The 20,615-nt window shown below is 33.8% G+C and overlaps 1 protein-coding gene across 1 annotated transcript in view; it reads left to right on the top strand.

The window, feature by feature from the left end:
• FANCM (FA complementation group M) overlaps positions 1 to 20,615 on the top strand; it is a 60,782-nt gene that overhangs the window by 34,483 nt on the left and 5,684 nt on the right. The window contains exons 12-20 of the mRNA XM_028102855.1: positions 1,980 to 2,137; positions 3,133 to 3,288; positions 5,739 to 7,650; positions 11,761 to 11,852; positions 11,960 to 12,028; positions 14,216 to 14,338; positions 15,112 to 15,268; positions 17,899 to 18,005; positions 18,761 to 19,324. Coding sequence (XP_027958656.1) covers positions 1,980 to 2,137; positions 3,133 to 3,288; positions 5,739 to 7,650; positions 11,761 to 11,852; positions 11,960 to 12,028; positions 14,216 to 14,338; positions 15,112 to 15,268; positions 17,899 to 18,005; positions 18,761 to 19,324 — 3,338 coding nt within the window. The remainder of the gene's footprint in view (positions 1 to 1,979; positions 2,138 to 3,132; positions 3,289 to 5,738; positions 7,651 to 11,760; positions 11,853 to 11,959; positions 12,029 to 14,215; positions 14,339 to 15,111; positions 15,269 to 17,898; positions 18,006 to 18,760; positions 19,325 to 20,615) is intronic.

Genomic DNA, 20,615 nt, shown 5'->3' with positions numbered 1-20,615 from the left:
TGTTCTTGTTAAGTGCATGTTCAACCTCAACTTGAATATCTGTTAATGGAAATTGTATTTCATTATAAGGGTTTATTCCCTATGTAGAAACGCTGTATAGAAGAAGATTCTTTCTTATGTTGAAAAATCTGTCTTTCTACCTTTTTCTCACTGATTTAGTTTTATCTTCTAGATATAAAAAATGGTTTTGATCTGTTGTTTACCTGTGTAGCAGTTCTTTATGTATTTGAATATAATACCTCTCAAGTTTAACTGTTGGTTCCACTGGTTTTCATACCATGAAGTTTCAAGATCCTTTCCCTCCTAGTCACTTGCTTTGGATTCACTTAAATTTGTTAATGTTATTTCCCTTAACTCAGAGCTGTAAATCAATGCTTTTTGGATATGCCTATTAAACCTCATACAAATCTACTTAATAGGAATATGCCTGTCATTTTACAACATTTTGCCAAATCTTTGGTTAAAGTGAAAAGATTTTATGTACAGTTGATTCTTGAACAATACTGATCTGAACTGTGTAGGACCAATCCTATGCAATTTTTTTCAAATTTACAAATACAGTTCAGTACTGTAAGGGTACTTTCTCTTACGACTTTCTTAATATTTTTTCTACTTTTATTATAAGAACATGGTAAATAATACATAAAACATACAAAACATATGTGTTAAATGACTGTCTATGTTATCAGTAAGGCTTCCAAACAAGAGAAGGTTATAGTACTTAAGTTTTTGGGGAGCCAAAAGTTAACTGCTGATTTTCAGCTAGGGGCTTGGTACCCCTGACCCCTGCATTGTTTAAGGGTCAACTGTACTTTGGGTTCTTTTGAATTTATTTATTTAACTTGATTAAAGTTTGTATAGATGATTCTTAGTGATCATTATATTTTTATAAATGTTAAAATTAGCCATATGTTTCATAATTGTTTCTTAAATGTAACTAGAGATGGATGACATATTTCTTTAGTAAAATTTGAGAACCTGTTTTTTTTTTTTAATTGAGACAATATTGGCTCATGTTTATTTTTTGTGCTTTTTTTTCCCATTCTCCTTGATTTTTCAAGTGTTAGGGATTCATCTTGCTAAGGTTGCATATATAAATGTAATCTTCTGTAAATTAGCATAATTCATCTGGGCTTAGAGATCTGAACTTACTTAAAGTGACTAAAAGAGAGGAATGCTTTCCTATTTTAAAAAAGTCTCAGATTGTTAGATCTAAGAGGATCCTGAAAGATCACTTAGTTCAAACCCTTTATTTTACAAAAGCATATTCTTATGTTTGGAAATAGCTAAGACAGAAGTTTCCTGATTCCTAATTCAGTTGTCTTTCTGATTTTTTTTTCTGTCCTCATCTGTATTAGACCAGAGTTACTACTTTATACTATTTACCCTTTTTCAGTTTGCTGATTATTTTCCTCTATAGAGATTATGGAAATTAGAAAGGGTTAATTTAATATAATTTTTTTAAAAAGTATATTATTGTCATTTTTTAAAGCAGTAGGTCTTTTCTATCTACCTCTACCCCCCCATTTAAGACTTAAGTTAAAAATCCTTTTTAGTCTTGACGTCTTCCCCCACCCCCAACCAAGCTTCAAATAATCTTTCAGATAACAATGATAGAATCATACCAGTTTTCATTTGTAAGTTTTTTTGACTCTTTTGTGCCAGGTCTTAGATACAACATGGAGAGAGTCCAAAAGAAACCAGGATTGAGAGCCTACCTACCTGGCTCTGTTACATTAATGAAGTCATTATGGAAAGTTAGCTCCTGAACAGGAGGCTGTACTAGTACTTTCAAAGAGGTGAGAAAAGTGATAACCAGGATGATTATGTGAAAAATACTGGTTTTAAGGAATAGAATCAGTGGTTTAGTAAAGATGAATAGATATAAACAGGTGGAGAGTTTGAGTTGATGTTGCATATTTTGTGTTTGCTTAGCAGATTTTTTTAAACTTCTTTTCAATTACTTTTTCAACTTACAGGAATGAAGCAGAGTAATTCAAAGAAAGATTGGTTCTTATCAGCAGAAGAATTTAAATTATGGAACAGGCGTTATAGGTTAAGAGACAGTGATGAAATTAAAGAAATAACATTGCCTCAAGTTCGGTTTTTATCTTTAGAAAATGAGGAAAACACAACAGTAAGTTGAACATGTTTTCAGATACTCTTTATAATGATTATACAGTAGATTTGGGAGTAGAGAGAGTGTTCATGATCAGAATGTCAAGTTGCTTAAAAAATTAAGAATGTAACAGTTTAAAAAGAATATTAAAGTCTAAGTTTAGAACTAATTTTCTTATATTCTTTATTGTGTATATATTTTTACTTGAGTGTAATAATATACATAATATCTGCTCTTTTCCCATTACTTTCTACTATACGAGCATTTCCACATAGGCATCCTTTACATGATTGATGTTATTTTGCATTATACCATGGTTTGCTTGACTATTTATTTTCCTGTTATGTTTTCAAATTCTTTTCAGTGTTACTAACATAAAATTATGCTGTCATGAGCATCTCTGTACAACTTTTTGAGATTGTGTAGAACTTTAAATTGGATGTTATTATTTCTCTTATTATGAACAAATTATTGGTGAACTTAAAGTCAAGAGATTTGATCAAAGGTTACATATATGCCTAGAGAGCTGGAAAAACAACCTCAGGAAAGATTCCTTTTAGAAGATTTATAGGGTTTGAAATACGGCTATTCAGAATTTATATGCATTTACTACCAGGGAAAAGTAAGGAACGGCAGCATGAAAAAATTAAGATCATTATCACTGAGAGGTTATGAATGTCTCTTTATTAGATGAGGATATAAATCTAGCACAACAGTACTTTTGAAACCACACATTTTCTTAAATATTTGCTCTTAACACGGAACTGTATAAACAGGAATATAACCAAGTACTAACTCAAATAATAGTTACTTTCAAAATGTATTTAAAAGGGCATTTTTGTACTTTATGAAATTAGTTTCTTTAGCCTCCAGAGATTTTAGTTGAAAATACTCAAATGAATTCAGATTTTTTATGTTAGGCTTATTATCTGTATATTGTTTTTTTTAATCAGTTTATGAATTCTGAGTATGTGTATTTATCATATTTATTATTTTTGAAATCATTAATCAAGACTCAAGAACCAACCATTGGAATTCATCAACTGTCTCTTTCTGAATGGAGAGTGTGGCAGGATCATCCTTTTCCTACGTATCAAGTTGACCATTCAGATCGATGCCACCATTTTATAAGCATTATGCAAATGATAGAAGGAATGAGACATGAAGAGGTAGGGTTTTATTGCAACTTTCTCTTGCTGGGTATGATTGTGAAAAGAATACTTGATATTTATTCTTAATTATTTTATGAATTATTTATTTGAGAGAGAGCACGTGGGCAAGTTGGGGGGAGGAGGAGGGGGAGAGGGGAGAGAGAGAATCTTAAGCAGACTCCCCACGGAACACAGAATCTGGCTCGGGGCTTGATACCACAACCTGAGCAGAGATCAAGAGCTGGTTGCTTTACTGACTGAGCCACCAGGCACCCCTTTTCTTAATTTGAAATCATTATTATAAGAAACAAGAATGTAATATAAGGAATTATATTAGAATATTTTGGTTTTTTTATAAAGTTTCTTGTGACTCAGTAGGGAATCAGCTTTCTGCCTTAGGTGAAGAAGTAGACTTAATTAGAAGAATATCATCTGTCAATATAGATAAACCAGAGTAAAATTTTAATATACTTAATGATTTATATAAACCATTAGTAAAGCCAATTTAGCATTCTTGCTAGATTGGATTTATTGAAATATTCTCCATCACATCGGTCATTTGGTATGTCTTTTATATCCTGGTGGTAGTTTAGGGAATTATTGATTCCTTGAGAAGCTACTTGATTATTCTTCCTTGGGAGAATCAGAATGATGAACCTACTCTGATTATGAAATCCAAAATTCCTGGGTTAGAAACCCAGGTCTACCTCTTACTAATCATACAAGTTAACCTCTTTGGGCCTCCGTTTCTCTGTAAAATGGGAATAATGATAATACTTTCTTCATAGGGTTGTTGGGAGGATTAAATGAGTTAATATGTGTAGAGCATTTAGAACAGTAACAGGCACACTCAATAGATTGTAACTGCTATTTTTATTATTAGCTATTATTCATGAATACATATAAATAGAGTAATTAGTTGTGGATCCCAGCAAAACCTATGCTATCAAATTAACACATATTTAGCGCCTTCTGTATGTCTTCTTCTATTCCAGGCCCTGTGGTACATCAGTGAAGAAGACAGATGAAATATTCTGTCTGTGGGGAGCATATACACTAGCAGGGAGACAACCTTCTCAAATTAATATTTATTGTATTTATTATTTATTGTTCAAAAATTAGAGAGTTAACTGTTTAAGTCCCTGAATAGTAGAGGAATCCTGACTAAAGTAGCCACTCAACGGGAAGAGAGGAGGGTAGGTCAGGAGTTGGGGGGACTATAGTTTTAGATTTAGTGATAAGTACACTTCAGAAATTTACTGTAAGAGTTCCTTTGGTGCCTGGGTGGTACAGCTGGTTAAGTGCCTGACTCTTGGTTTCAGCTCAGGTCATGATCTCAGGGTTGTGAAATCAACTCCACACCAGGCTCTGTGCTCAGTACAGAGTCTGCTTAAGACTCTCCCTCTGCCTCTGCCCCCACCCCCAGTCTCTCTCCCTCAAATAAATAAATAAATCTTAAAAAAAACAAAAAAGAAAAGAAAGAAATTTACTGAAAGAGTTCTTTGTTGGAAAATTTGTTAAAAATAGTATATTTCAGCCTACAGCCTATTGGATTTACAGGTACACTTATTTCAGATGTTCCAAAAGTTATTCTTAGTTCTTACCCTTATCAAGAGGGTAAATTTAACACATGTGTGTGTAGTTTTCATTTATATATATTGGTTACTGAATATCTATTTTTATGAAATTAGAATAGTTATTCAATTAAATGTTAGAAGTGAAGAACTTAGTGCCTATAATATTTATTTTTGAAGATTTATTTATTTGAGAGAGTATGAGTGCAAGTTGGGGGGGAGGAGGAGAGGGAGAGGAGAAGTAGACTCCCTGCTGAGCTCAGAGCCTGATGCAGGGCTCGATCTCAGGACCCTGAGATCATGACCTCAGCTGAAACCAAGAGTTTGTTGCTCAACTGACTGAGCCATCCAGGCACCCCTATAATCTTATTTTATGTATTTATTAAATTTGTTCTTTCTGCAAATAGTTATCATGGGTCTTTCATGTATTAAGTTCTGAGGATACAAAAATATTAACTGATTAAAGATAATTTATGATAATTACACTAGTGCCATTTATAATTTTGTTTGATTTATTTGAATAATTTTTAAGTTAGGGGCACCTGGGTGGCTCAGCTGGTTAAGCATCTGACTCTTGGTTTTGGCTCAGGTTGTGATCTCAGGGTCATGAGATAGGTCCCCCTTACGGGCTCTCCACTCAGCACAGAGTCTGCTTGGGATTCTCTCTCTCCCTCTGCCCCTCCCCCTCTCATATGTGCTCGTGCTTGCTCTCTCTCTCTCTCTCTAAAATAAATAAATTTTTTAAAAAGAATAATTTTTAAGTTAGAAAATCATTTGATTTTGAGTAATCATTTGAGTAATATAATATTGTTTAGAAAATAACATAAAGTAGAACTCATCTCTTAGTAATGGCTCTTATTTCTTGTGATTTTTTTTCATTTTCCTTCTTTCTAGGGAGAATGCAGCTATGAGTTGGAAATTAAATCTTACTTACAAATGGAAGATGTTAGCTCAATATTTAGTGCTCCCAGGAATGAATATAATCCTCTTGCCAATGACACCTTTACTAGTAACAAGAAATCTTTATTTTCAAGGAATATAAATCAAGGCAGTTCATTCTCAATGACAAAATCTGATGAAGAATGTGCTGAAATTTTTAAACAAACTCATATCAAACCTGTTAAAATTGCTTCTCTAAAAAAAAAAGCCTCTAAAGAATTTAAAAAAGATCAGCCTTATATAAAAGGAAATAATGATGTTGTTATGGATTCTTTAGATACTGATGGAAGTACTACTATAGAAAATATTTTTCAGGTAGACCTACTAAATGATAAAAGGTCATCAGATACAGATGAAGTTGCGGCTGCCATATGTGCTATCCATGAAAATGTTAATCAGCCGCGTGGATTAATGGAATGTCAAATTACAAATAAATCTAGTTCATTTCTTGGAAATTTTTTAGATTCTGGTTATAACAGTTTCACTGATGAGAAATATGTTTCATCTAGCTTATTTCTTCCATTTGAGGAAGAGCTTTGTGTAGCTAAAAGAGATGACCAATTTTATAATTGTCTTTCACTAACAAAAGAGGTACTAGCTAATGTAGAGAGATTTTTATCTCATTCTCCTCCACCTCTCAGTGGACTCTCAAATTTGGAATATGAAATTGCTAGAAGTTGTGAACTTGATCATTTGCCCTTCCTACCTTACACCGAGTATTTACAAAATGATAAATCTACTTGTTTGATGTCATATTTACCTGTAAATTCTCAACAGGATTTAGAATTGAATTCACTTAAATTTATTAATCATCCTTCTGAAAAAAGTTGCTTTTATAGTGCAACTAATGATAAGATTTCCGATGAGCCAAGTTCCTATGACTATGTTGATAAAGTACATAAAGATAATAAAAATGAAAATATAGTATCCAGCAACCATATTCAAATAAACATAGACCCTCCAAAGTATTTAGTTGAAGAAAAAGTTTGTGATATGGATAACAATGGCCCCCCAGTATTGCTCACTGATCAGGATGAAAGTTTACCACTCTTCAAAGATGGTAATACAAAGTTTAATGACATGAGCCTTTCTCCCTCGAACAATAAATATAAATCTTCATGTGTGTCAGACAAAACTGTTTTAAGTGAAATGGCACTGGTCTCTCACTTCTTAATTTCTGATGAACTATTGTTAGATGATAATTCTGAACCCCAAGATCAAATTATCTGTGATACTAATAGTTGGAAATCTCATGAAGATTTAAAAGGTGTACATAAGGAAAAACTGAAGCATGATGAATATGTTTTTGACTGCTCTAAGGACTTATTTTCTGTTACTTTTGATTTAGGATTTTGTAGTCCAGATTCTGATGATGAAGTATTAGGACATGCATCAGATAGAAATAAAAATAAATTTTTAGATGATCTATCTGGAAGGTGTTTAGATATTAAGGAGACCAATGATGCAAATTATGTTTCAAATCAAGCAGTAATACCACTAGATCATGTTGCTAGTTCTACGAGTAGAAGTATTACTATCCCATCAAGTGAAGATAAGTGGAGTCCAAGTTTTGCACATTTTCCACAGAGTGAAGCAAAAAATAAAGAATTTCTGTCTCCTGGTTATTCTCAGTTTTCTTTGCCAGTAGGAGAAAAAGTTATGAGTACACCACTTTCTGAATCAAACACATTGAACTCATTTTCTAAGAGGAAAGAAATGCCTAGGACACCAGATTCTCATAAGGGAAAATTACATCTACAGAGTTTCAAAGAAACCTTGAATTCAACTTTTGGTGATTCAGGACTTTCTGTAGAAAAGACTAAAAGGTCAAAAATCAGTCTTCGTCAATCCTGTCATCCTGTGGAAGGTAAGATTCCATCTTAATAAAACACACAAATCTGGAAAAATTACTCTAGATAAGCTTCTGTAATTTTTTAAAATGTGATTTCTCAGTATTTGATGTATTGAATTAGATAATTTATTATATATTTCTTAAGTTGATGCTTACTGATAAAAAGATTTATCTACATAATTTTATGGCATGCATGCCATGGGAAAGGTTTTATGCTAGATAGTGAAATATAGATTTGGCCTTGGCCCTTGACTGTAAAACCCAAACAACTGTGTGACATGTACATTTGTAAAGATACCAGTAAAATGTGGGAATAACTACCAAATAAAAAGGTAATGGATGTTTAGGAGGTTCAGAAGATGACAGAATTTTGAACTGGATTAGATTGGAAATATAGATTTTTTAACATAGATTTTAATTTTGGCTCTTCAGGAATATTTGCAATTTGAATATGTTGAAAATAATAGAGAATTTGGATGTTATAAAATGAAAACAAAGGGGAAAAAGGGAAGTATAAGATTTGGAGGGAATAGTATAAAGTAGAAGATTTACATAGAAAGATAGTTGGGGAAAAAAAAAAAACAGTTGAGAAACAAGACTGTATTTGGAGGATTGAGGCAAGACCTCAGAAGTTCCAGAGGAATCTCTGGATTTCTGTGATCTAATTCTATACAGTTACAGAAAAACTAGAAAATATGGTGCTAGATGTTGATATTAGAATGACAAGTATTCTTTAAGTACTGTGATAGAACTCTAGTTTATGTATAGATTATTATAGCAGGCCGTTTATGAATTTTATTCCTTATGATTGAGGAAAAAGAGTAGTTGTAGGATAAAATGATTTTGCTCTGTAAATCTTTTTATGATGCTATTCTCTTTGGGATCAAAGGCATGATTTATGAATGTTTTATTTAAGACAAAAGCTTCTTGAAAGTAAGTTCTGGAAATATGTTTAATTTTTTTTAAATTGGGTGTACTCTGGGCGCCTGGGTGGCTCAGTTGGTTAAGCATCTGCCTTCGGCTCAGGTTATGATCCCAGAGTCCTGGGATCGAGTCCCGCATCGGGCTCCCTACTCAGCAGGGAGCCTGCTTCTCCCTCTGCTGCTCCCCCTGCTTCTCCTGCTTGTACGCTCTCTCTCTGTCTCTGACAAATAAATAAATAAAATCTTAAAAAATAAATAAAATAAAATTGGGTGTACTCTGACATGATATATATTTTGGTTAAGTTTATGTTACCTATGAGCCTCCAATATGTGCTTTAACATCTTTATATTAAGTCTCTTAATGGTCGAGATCATTTTTCTATCTTTGTGTCAGATTTGCATTAAACCTTCTAGCATTATACTTAACTACTAACTATAGGCAATGTAATTATGAATACATAATTATTTAATAGGGAATATTTAGTATTTTTTATTATGTTCAGTTAACCACTGTATAGTACATCATTAGTTTTTGATGTAGTGTTCATTAGTTACGTATATAACACTCAGTGCACATCACAACAGGTAATATTTAGTATTCTTTGAGGATAGATGATATATAATGTTACATTAATTTCAGGTATATAACATAGTGACACCACATCTCTATCTATGCTCACAAGTGTAGCTACCGTTTGTCACCATACAACTCTGTTTACTATAGCATTGACTACATCCCTATGCTGTAGTTTTATTTTTTTTTATTGTTATGTTAATCACCATATATTACATCATTTGTTTTTGATGTAGTGTTCCATGACCTATGCTGTAGTTTTTATTCCCATGACTTGTTCATAGTATTTTTTACTTCACCTAATTGAAATAGAGGATTTAAGGTTATTTGCCATGCTATATGCATACTATAATAGTTCATTAAAGCACCACTAAAGCAGTTGAAAGGAAAACTTCCTGGAATGAATTGGTTACTATACCTGAGGCTTGCATTTAATTCTAACTTCTTTAGAAGGTAATGAAAAACAAAACTGGCCAATTATACAGTGCTCATCTGTAAAAAGGATTTATTTGGGTAAATTTTTTTTTGGCACAGTATGAGGAGAAATTTATGGTGTGAATTTGTATTATTTATTGCTGTGTAAAAAATGACTCCTCCAAACTTAGTGGCTTACAATAACATTTATTTGTAGTTTAGGAATTGGAGAGTTGCTTAAGTGGATCGTTATGGTTGAGGCTTTCTCATCAGGTTATAGGCAAGATTTCACCTGAGGTTGCAGTCACCTGAAGGTTTGATGGCATGGAAAATCTGCTTCCAGGATAGGTTGTTCAAAAGTGGGGTGGTGATGGGAAGGGGAGGCACACAGGAATCTCTGTCCATAGCAATTCTAAAATGCAGCAGAGCTGAGATTGGAAGTTCCTTGATGAGCACTCAAGGCCCAGAAATAACTCCCCATGGTTCTTGGCGTCATCCTTTGGATGCTTGGTCCTTTTTCATAACATGTAGAATTTCCTTAGCTGTTTCCTTTTAGTAAAAATTTGAGGATTTTTATTTTATGGATATTTTTAAAGGCCTCTTTTCATTTTATATTGTCTTTGCCCCTTCCTGTTGTTGTAGCTGGCTGTGTTTCTTCCCATAATTCTCGTATATCTTTGTGGATCTCTTGTGAATCTTATTGGGGTTCATTCCATTACATACTAGTCATGCTCACAAATCCTTTGGGCAACTCCTCTACTTTGGGCTTCTGCTAAGATGTCTGGAGATAGTTCCTTAATCTTCTTGGAAGGCCTGTTGTTTAAGAGGATTTGTGAAAGACATCCTTAGACTATATAGAGGGCCTTTTATCTGACTGCATGGTACTTTGAGGCACCATCTTTGATCTTTGAGGTCTTAAAGCATTTACAATTTCACCTCAGCTTCACCTGGATAGTAGTCTCCTGGCAGTCCTCTAGATTAGATCTTTGCCTGGAAGATTTCTTAATTTAGTATTGTTTGCCAACTAGAGAAGCTGGGAGTTTTCAAAACTAGTAAGTCTCAATTGTTTCATGTTTAATAGTCCTTTCTTTAGGACTCACTATAGGGTTGCTTCTTATATCTTTACAGTATAGCGTTTGGCTTCCTCCAAAGTGAGTGATGCAAGACAGACAGCAAGGATGAGACCTCAGTAACTTTTATGACCTAGACTCTGAAGTACCCCACCTTCACTTCCATTATATTCTTTTGTTAGAAGCAAGTGCCTAAGTCTGGCCCATACTCCAGGGGAGAGGAATTATGATCCAGCTTTTGAAGGAAGGCCTATCAAAGAATTTATGAACATATCTTGAAACAACCACAGGGCTCTTACAGAAGGTTTCCTAAAGACTTGGAACGGTATCCATAATCCGAATTTTATGGAAGTGCAGAAATCGAGCTTTGTTTAAGTACCTAAAAATTTGAAGTATTTGATTTTATATATCAGATGTTTGTTGTTGTTGTTGTTTTTTCCAAAGATTTTTTTTATTTATTTGACAGAGACATAACGAGAGAGGGAACACAAGCAAGGGGGAGTGCGAGAGGGGGAAGCAGGCTTCCCTTTGATCAGGGAGCCCGATGCGGGGCTTGGTCCCAGGACCCTGGGACCATGACGGGAGCCAAAGGCAGATGCTTAACGACTGAGCCACCCAGGTGCCCCCAGATGTTTGTTTTTAGCATTCTTTCCACCCTCCCGAATACGTTCTAGTTAAAACATTTTGGTGAATATCTTACAAATTTTTATTTCATGCTTGTGTACAAACACATGTATATGTAGACATATGTATATACATATTTAAAGAAGAACCTCTTCACATATTGTTTTGTAGCCTACATTTTCATGCTTTAACTCCTTTAGAATGAAAATAAGACACAAAGGGCAGAGAGCGATAGTACATTATAGAGATGAATTCTGGAACCTTTGACTAATAAAATTAGACTTTGCACTCTCCCGGCCTCATTTTGGTTAATTTGTAAAATTGAATCTGAGTAAAAAATGTGGTTATTAGCAAAAGTTATCATCTCTTAATTTTCTCACTGGCACTGTTTTATTTTTCTGTCTCATGCTGATTTTTTGGCCAAACTTCTGAAAAGCTTTTTAAATAATGGCACCCATCAATAAAATAGTTGTGATTAGATAAATCTATTGACTGGATTCATTTTTTTAATAAATTATAGATGAACAGTTAACAAGCAATGAAAGTGAAGATGATGAGATTTTCCGAAGAAAAAGTAAAAAAACAAAAGGAAATGTTTTAGAATCCCCTGAGGTGAGTCATTTAATAATCATAATAATGTGATCATGTAAAGGCTTTTTTCTCCCTCACCTTAAGTCTTTTTTTTTTTTAACTTTTATCTAATTATCTACTTTGTCTAGGATCAGAAAAACAGTGAAGTTGATTCCCCACTTCATGCTGTAAAAAAGCGCAGGGTTCTTCCAAACAGAGTAAGTAGATAATAGATAATGTAGAGTAATTAAAATTCTTTTAGAGTAATTATTACAAGAAAAATACATGTATAGGTGAATGTAGGTATATATGATCTAATAGGTGTATGGTTAACACAAAAATAGATAGTAAATCCTGTGTGATTGGAATTTCTATTTCTTTTTTTTTTTTAAGACTTTATTCATTTGACAGAGAGAGACATAGCGAGAGAGGGAACACAAGCAGGGGGAGTGGGAGAGGGAGAAGCAGGCTTCCCGCAGAGCAAGGAGCCCGATGCGGGGCTCGATCCCAGGACCCTGTGATCATGACCTGAGCTGAAGGCAGACGCTTAACGACTGAGCCACCCAGGCGCCCCATGGAATTTCTATTTCAAATTTATACTTCTTTAAAAACTGTTTTAGTCAGTATGCTTTAGCAGTTCCCTAAATATCTACTCTACATGTACTGTGTAAGATGCTGGGGACACTACTATAAATATTATATCCTGGTACTGTCTTAAGTCACCTAAAATCTAATAGGAGAGACAGATGAGTAAATAGATAATTTCAATATTTTTATTTATTTTATTCAATATAATTTTTAATAAGTGATAAATGATAAGCCCTTATCCTAGTCCTTGGGAGTTCTGGAAAGTTTCTTGAAGATAATAAATACCTTGGCTAAATCTTGAAGCATATGTGGCAGTGAGGCAAGGGAAAGCATTGCCAACAGAGCAAGCAGCTTAAAGAATGACTTGAAGCGGGGAAATAGCATCTTTATTATTAGATGGTAAAGACAAAGAGTGCCAGGAAGTAAAATTGGAAAAACATCAGGGTCAGTTTTTGGAAGGCCTTATTCTTTCATTTGCTTACTGACTGGGTTTGAAAGAAGGAAAGGAAGGAGTTCAAGATGAGAGTCTGTTTCTTGGCTAGGGCTGTTTGGAATATGTGTCACAAATTTAGAGAAGATAAAAAGATGATAAATTCAGTGTTGAATATGTGTGAGTTGGAGGATTTTGTGGAATAGTGAAGTGACAGTGTCTGGCAGGCATTGGTGACTATTTGAATCTGATGTTTGGGTAGGCTAATGATGTTCATTTTTTATCAGCTATAAGCTGATATGTGTAGGAAATGTTGAGGTTAGGAAATCTTGTGTTTTTTAATTCTCTAATGTAATCTAGGATAAACTGCAAAAATAAAATATGTAATCAATTCATACTCACTTTGTATACTCCTGTAATACTTCACTAGAAAAATTGCTTTAACTTGCTACCTTAACTCATAAATGAATTAAAATATTGATAATGCTGATGATCAATCCATTTTAAAGTAAAATTATTCCTGTTAATTGAAATTATTTTGGTAAACGTCTTTTATTCTTTTGATTGTTTTTATATTATTATTATTATTTTTAAAGATTTTATTTATTTGAGAGAGAGAGTATGAGATAGCACATGAGAGGGGGGAGGGTCAGAGGGAGAAGCAGACTCCCTGCCGAGCAGGGAGCCCTCTGCGGGACTCGATCCCGGGACTCCAGGATCATGACCTGAGCCGAAGGCAGTCGCTTAACCAACTGAGCTACCCAGGTGCCCTGTTTTTATATTATTTTGTAAGAGATAATGTTTGGACTGATTTTGATACCTATACTTATAGGCTTAATTAATTTTTGTAAAGACCTTTAGGATCTTCTAGAGGAGGTAGTTAAACTAAAACTACAAGTTTTCGTTAAATAAATTTGATATAATACTAAATTGAATGAATGCTATACTAGTATTACTATATAACCTAATTTAGTGTTTTAGTACTTAGTATCACCTAACTTTGAAATTTTTTTTTATAAGATTTTATTTATTAATTTGAGAGAGAAAACACACATGAGTGTGGGTGGGGGAGGCTGTTGGGCAGAGGGAGAGGAAGAAGTGAGCCTGACCTGGGGCTTGATCCCAGGACCCTGAGATCATGACCTGAGCTGAAGGCAGATGCTTAACTCACTGAGCCACCCAGCCTCCCCTAACTTTTAAATTTGTTAAGTATTATGTATTTTTAACATGGCTCTGAGTTGTGAGAGTACTTTATTTTTCTAAAAAAAAAATGTTAGGTCAACTATTTAAAAAGAAAAAATTGAAAATAAAACTAATAACCCATGAGAAATACATTAAAATACAGTTTGATTATTTCTTATGCAAGAATTTTATTGAATTATTATAGTTAGAATTATCATCTAGTGATGAAAGTGAGAATTTTTACAAACGACATCCACAATTAGAAGACTTCAGGGATCAGAACAGGACTGCAAAAAGGGGCATGAAAGTCCGAAAGAGTCACCTTAAGGTAAACTTTTTTCATTTTCTTATTCATATATATATATAATTTTGTATATATATTTATATTTAATGTTATATATTTACATATATGATTGTATATATAAAGTTATATATATTAATAAAAATTAGATTTTACATAGGAGTAGATTTCTCACTATAATTTCTTCATAGAAAACAATTCAAAAATTCAAAATATTTTGACCCTAATTTTACTTGTTTTACTAAATGGAATTAGAATCTCAAGGTGATAGTTTTGTTTCTTTCTTGTTTTGAAACGATCTTTCTGTATTTTGTTATTTTAAATGACTAAATGAAGAAACTTTATTGAAAATTTAAGACTCAAATTGAAAAAATAGAGACAGAAATCTTGAGTTTTAGAATATTTGCTTTTACAGTCATTACATCATTTTTCTTATCTCTATACAATAATCAAATCCTTAGTAAAGAAGTCTCAGCACCTTTTTTTTTTTCTGAATAGTCTTTTTGTGGTGCAGTAGTTTTCCTGGCAAAATTAATTAGCCAAAAGACTTGGGAGACTTTATGCTTATTAAGAAATATTCAGCAAGCTGACATGCTGACTTGTGCTGTATTTTCCTTATAATAGAATTATCAGAAATTTTAAATAGGTGTGCAAAGTTACTTTGTCATTTCTTCTTGCAGTTTTTCTTTTTTGTCTTAAAAGCATTGGCAAAAAAATCCATTTTACAGAACTATTTCCCATTATTTAAGAAAGTAAGTGAGTTCCTTAAGGGTGTCTCCATGTTTTCTAATTTGTCACAGCTTGCAGCTAGGAGGTTTTTAGATGACGAAGCAGAACTCTCCCAACAAGAGGCAGAGCATGTTTCATCAGATGAAAATGATGAGTCAGAAAATGAACAAGAGTCCTCATTACTTGACTTCTTAAATGATGAAACTCAACTTTCACAGGCTATAAATGGTAAATGATATAACAATGCTTCTTTTTCTTTTAATTTTCAGTGCTTTTAATGTGGTTATATTTAGATATTTGTCAGTTTTTAAAGAACTTTAAAAGGAAATAAATTTGGTATGTGTGAAATATTTGGTCACTTTCATTCAAATTCTGTACTATTTGCTATTTTTTTAGACTTGGTTGTTTATAGGCTTCTGCTAATTTGATCATTTCTCACCAGAATGATCTGGCTGGCTCAGTGTCAAATGTTCATTTAACAAGTTTAGTGACTACTGTGTGCTGGTACTATGTAAGGTTCTCAAGAAAGCTGTATCAGTGAACAAAGTGGACAAAAATCTCTGCCCTTATGAAGCTAACATGTGAATGGAAAGAGACAAAGAATACACATAATAACTAAATTATTTAGTATGTTATAAGACAAACAATTTACAGAAAAATGAAAAAAAAGTAAGATGGGGATTTGGAGTGGCAGGGGCTGGGGATATTAATAATGGACAAGCAGTAATTTTAAATAAGGTAATTAGAGGCAGGTCTCATTGAGAAGGTGATATATGATCAAAGACTAGAAGGAGATGAGGACTTGAGCACTGCTGATTGTTAACAGCAGATGAGACACAAACCTAAATTTATTAGATTTGCCAAGTAAGGGAGATCTACTTTTGGAAAACGGTGTCTCCAAACAATGCCTGAGTAGATCTTATATATAATACATTAATTGCAGATAATTCAGATTGGCTGTAATAGAAATAGGAAAGATTCTGTGGGCTTCTCAGTGTTCTAATCTTTCATAGCTCTTGCCATTTATTCTGCTTTTGTACTCTCTGTCATGATTTAAGACAACAGATTTTCCCAAGGGCTACTTTAAAGACAAAAGGTCTTAGAGACTAAGTTCTTGATACTGGTATGATTTGCAGAATAAGGGTTCTTAGTGTTATGCTCTTGATGTTCATGAACAGAGTGGCTTTTGGAGGTTTACAGTATAACCTGGTGGGGAATGTTGATGCAAAGACAACAACCAGTAGACAGGCCCCAAGGCAGGAGTGTGCAGCATGTTCCAGGAACAGCTCTGTGACTGGAATTGAATGGTGGAGCAGCAGAGTGGTAGGAAGTGAGATCAGAGAAGTAATGAGTAACCAGCTCCTGGTCTGATTTACTGCAGCACTCTAGCTTCTGGTGTCGAGAATGGCCTGCAGGGGAGCAAAGGTGGGAGAAGAGACCATTTAGAAGGTTATTGCAGTAATCTAAGGAATGCTAGTGGTGTTTACCAAGGTGGTAGCAGTGTGAGGGTGAGAAAGATTGGATTCGGGATATTTACAGCTGACAGGATTTTCTGATGGATTTGAGAAAAAAAAAAGGAGTCAGTGGGTTTGAGCAACAGGAAGGACTTAGTTGTTATCTGATATTGGGCAGGCTGCAGGTAGAGCCCTTAGGATGGAGAGTAGGGAGATCAGCAACTCCATTTTATTTTTTAAATTTTTCAAAAAGTTTAAAATTTTTTTTAGTAATCTACACCCAACGTGGGGCTCAAATTCATGACCCCAAGATCAAGAGTTGCATGCTCTTCTGACTGAGCCAGCCAGGTGCCCCTGAAACTCCATGTTAGATGTAGTGCATTCGAAATATGGAGGATTTCAGAGTTTTTTTGTTTTTTCATTTATATGACATTTGGGAAAAGGTAAAACTATAGGGACAGCAAATAGGTTATTGTTTGTTGTAACAATACATTTGTCAAGACAGAACTGTACCGTAAAGGAAGATGAATTTTACTGTATGTACATTATACAAAAAAAAAAAAAATCTATGAAACAAACAAAATTGTCTGAAAGCTCCTTGATTCTGAGTTCTTCTAAGAAACTAGAAGTAAGGGTCTCACTAAGTTTATAGGGATTTAGCATGAGCGGGAAGTAATCAGGCGGGTATCTAGTAGTTGATAGCTATGCTGTGGAATGGAGATAAAGGAAATATTATTCAAAGAAAAAATGATACACCTGGTTCCGAGCCCCATGGTCATTAAATTATCAATGTTATCTCTGAAAATAACCTAAGTTAATTAATCACTCCAAAAAATGTAAGGGAAAATGGGAGACAAAAATAAAATTGCTTTCTGATTATAACCTTAAAAAAAAGGGCAGACATTAAAAAAAACTTATGCTTTTCCCAGTTTTTGCTTGACTGAAAATTATGAAACATACTTACTATTACCTGTGCCTTTTGATGTTTTTAAGCATATGCTTTCTTTTTCGCCTGAATTTCTTGTGTTTTATTCAGTATTTTCTATACATCAAGTACAGTCCTCAAGTTCTTCATATACATTTATTTTTCATGAAAAGGCACTGTCTTAAAACTCATTTTCAGAGGAGAGAGATAGCTAAGGCAGAGAGCTTAAATAAATGGTCACAATCATCCAACCAGCTGGTCTGATTTCAAAGGCGAAGCTAACTTTACATTTTTTAATAATTGTTTTTAGACTTGTTTAAATATTTTTTGTGTAAAATTATTAATACATATTAAATATTTTTTGTGTAAAATAATTCCACAAGGCTTGAATTAAGTAAATTTGAGATAGATCAAAGTTAAATACCTTACTAGTTTTCATTTAAATAATTTTGCTACTTGAAATTCTTATCTTTACACAGATTCTGAAATGAGAGCTATTTACATGAAATCTTTGCGCAGTCCATTGATGAGCAATCAGTATGAAATGGTCCGTACGAAACATAACAACATAAATATTTTCTCACAGGTATGAACTATAGAAATACAGTGGAGAATTTCCTGATGAGAGTGTTGAAATGTGTTCCTGTTAAGGAAGCCTCCATTGTTTCTAAAACTGGACTGTTAGAGTATTAGGGATAATTTCTGCCCTGAGTCAGGAAGGTGGACTTAATGCCTTTTATTCCTAATTTGATCAAATTATCCTATCTTCAATTTGAGCCAATTAGAATGTACTATTGAACTGTTTTCCAGTTAGAAGAATATTTAAAAGAAGTGAATAGAACTTCATCATAACTGTTAAATATTTAATTCTTGTATGTTCTCTTGTTTCTCTTGAAAATTATTTTTTATAAATATAAATTTTTATAAAGATGTTATATTCTAAAAATTATAAATTATTTTCCATTTATGTGCCCATTTTCACATTAGTCTTCTTTGTTTACAAATTGCCAATATTCAGCCTGGTAATACAGTCATTCATATCTCTATACTTCCATTGTGTTTTTTATGTAGCACTTATCCACATTGTTTATAAATTATTGTTTATTTTTCTGGCTACCTACAATGGACTATAAATTTTTAGAGGGTAAATCATTTTTTTTAAAATCTCAGTCTCCCCATTTTCTTTCATAAAGAATATAGTCAGTATATGTTGATTGAGTGCAAGTGACTGAATTGATAAAGTAAGTGAAATACTCATAAAGATCTCATGTACTTAAAAGAATGTTAAATACATACTGATTTTATGAAAGAAATTTATGTATAATATATTTTTTACTATAGATTCCTGAGCAAGATGAAACCTACTTAGAAGACAGTTTTTGTATTGATGAAGATGAGTCTTACAAAAGCCAATCAAGTGAAGAAATGTGTGTTGATTTTAACATAATAACTGAAGATTGCTTTGCAAGTGGGAGTAAAAAATATAAAACCCGACATGCAGTAAAGCTAAAACAAATGGAGAGGAGACAAAATTGTGCCCGTTCAAAAAAGAAATTATCCAGAATTATTTTACCAGATGATTCAAGTGAGGAGGAAAACACTGTAAATGATAAAAAAGAATCCAGTATTATGGTTAACCCAAGTACTGTTAATAAGAGCAAACAGCAGGACGATTGTTTGAATATAGTGCGTTTGGGGTCTTCAATGCAGTACAAGGACCATTCTGCTCCAGTTGTTAATCAGTCACCGAAGCAGAGACGACAGACACCACTTCATTTAAAGGATGCAGTTTCTGATGTCTCAGACTTCAAACCTCAGAGCTGTAATAAAGTTGAAGCTACCTCACCGTCATTTCCTACTGTTGATTCACAGAAAAACTGTAGAAAATTTCCAATTCATTTGAAGGTATGGATCAAATTATAGAAAAAGCCTTCATATGATTACCGAAAGAGTTTTTTTTTTTAAGTTTTTTTTTTTTTTTTTAGTAATCTCTATACCGAGCGTGGGGCTTGAACTCACAAACCCAAAGTCTAGAGTCACATGCTCTTCCGACTGTGCCAGCCAGGTGCCCCTGTTGTTTTGCTTTCTTTTGTGTTTTGTGTTAAATAAGTCAAAGAAAAATTAGCAAGTGGTGAAATTTTTTTTTTTTTAAAGATTTTATTCATTTTTGAGAGAGATCACAAGTAGGCAGAGTGGCAGGCAGAGGGAGAGGGAGAAGCAGGCTTCCTGCTGAGCTGGGAGCCCGATGTGGGGCTCCATCCTAAGACCCGGGATCATGACCTGAGCTGAAGGCAGAGGCTTAACGACTGAGCCCCCCAGGTGCCCCAGTGGTGAAATTCTTTAAACAAGAAAATAGCACACTAAATTATATTAATAATTCATATAAGGATGCTTAGGTTTTAATTTTTTTAAGTGTGATAATAGTTTTCTTAATAAAACTCTGTAAGGAAACTTGCTAGTTTTATAAAAAGAATGTAGGAAAATGGGCTTCCTGCAAAATAAAGTTAGCAGAAATTACATGCTCAGAACTAGTTCCCCACAGATTAACTTTTCTTTCCCCCGCTTCAGATATGTAACTCTCTCTATTGGGAAGAGAAGTTTAGGGACTTCTATCTGATTTCCTTCCTTTAAATTTCTTTTTAGAATGGCCAAATAGTCCAGTTTCTGGCTTTTCCCTGTCTTGTTATTGCTGAAATAATCCCTAAAGCCACTTTCAGTTTTTAAGAGTTTATAATTATAGTAGTTTTGTTAAAATAGGGGTTAAAGTTTCAGTAATTGGAATCTCTTAACTGTACATGACATTCCTTTCCTTGATTGTCATCTTGGAGAAAGACCTAAACTTCTGTTTCTCTAAATATTTTATTCCGGGTGTTTCAGGCCATTCTGCCTTAGCAACATGCTCTTGTATCAACACTGTAGCTCTTAAATTGGTGTTTCCAGTTTTTTGGGTTTTTGTTCTTAAAGATTTATTTATTTGAGAGAGAGAGAGAGAGAAAGAGAGGAGGGGCAGAGGAAGAGGGAAAGGGACAATCTTGGGCTCCATGCCCAGTGGAGTCCAACATGGGGCTCAATCCCGTGACCCTGAGATCATGATCTGAGCTGCAATCAAGAGTCGGAGGCTTAACCGAGCCACCTAGGCATCCAAATGTTTCCAGTTTTAAATTGTCCCCAGGCTTTTTTGCACAAAGTTGTTTCT

The sequence above is a fragment of the Eumetopias jubatus genome, unplaced genomic scaffold, assembly GCF_037043125.1.
Source record: "Eumetopias jubatus isolate StellerSeaLion01/CBP00866 unplaced genomic scaffold, mEumJub1_p1.0 scaffold_7, whole genome shotgun sequence".
Classification (NCBI taxonomy): domain Eukaryota; kingdom Metazoa; phylum Chordata; class Mammalia; order Carnivora; family Otariidae; genus Eumetopias; species Eumetopias jubatus.
Note: the sequence above shows the minus strand (reverse complement) of the source record. Positions and strands in the feature narration are given on the sequence as shown.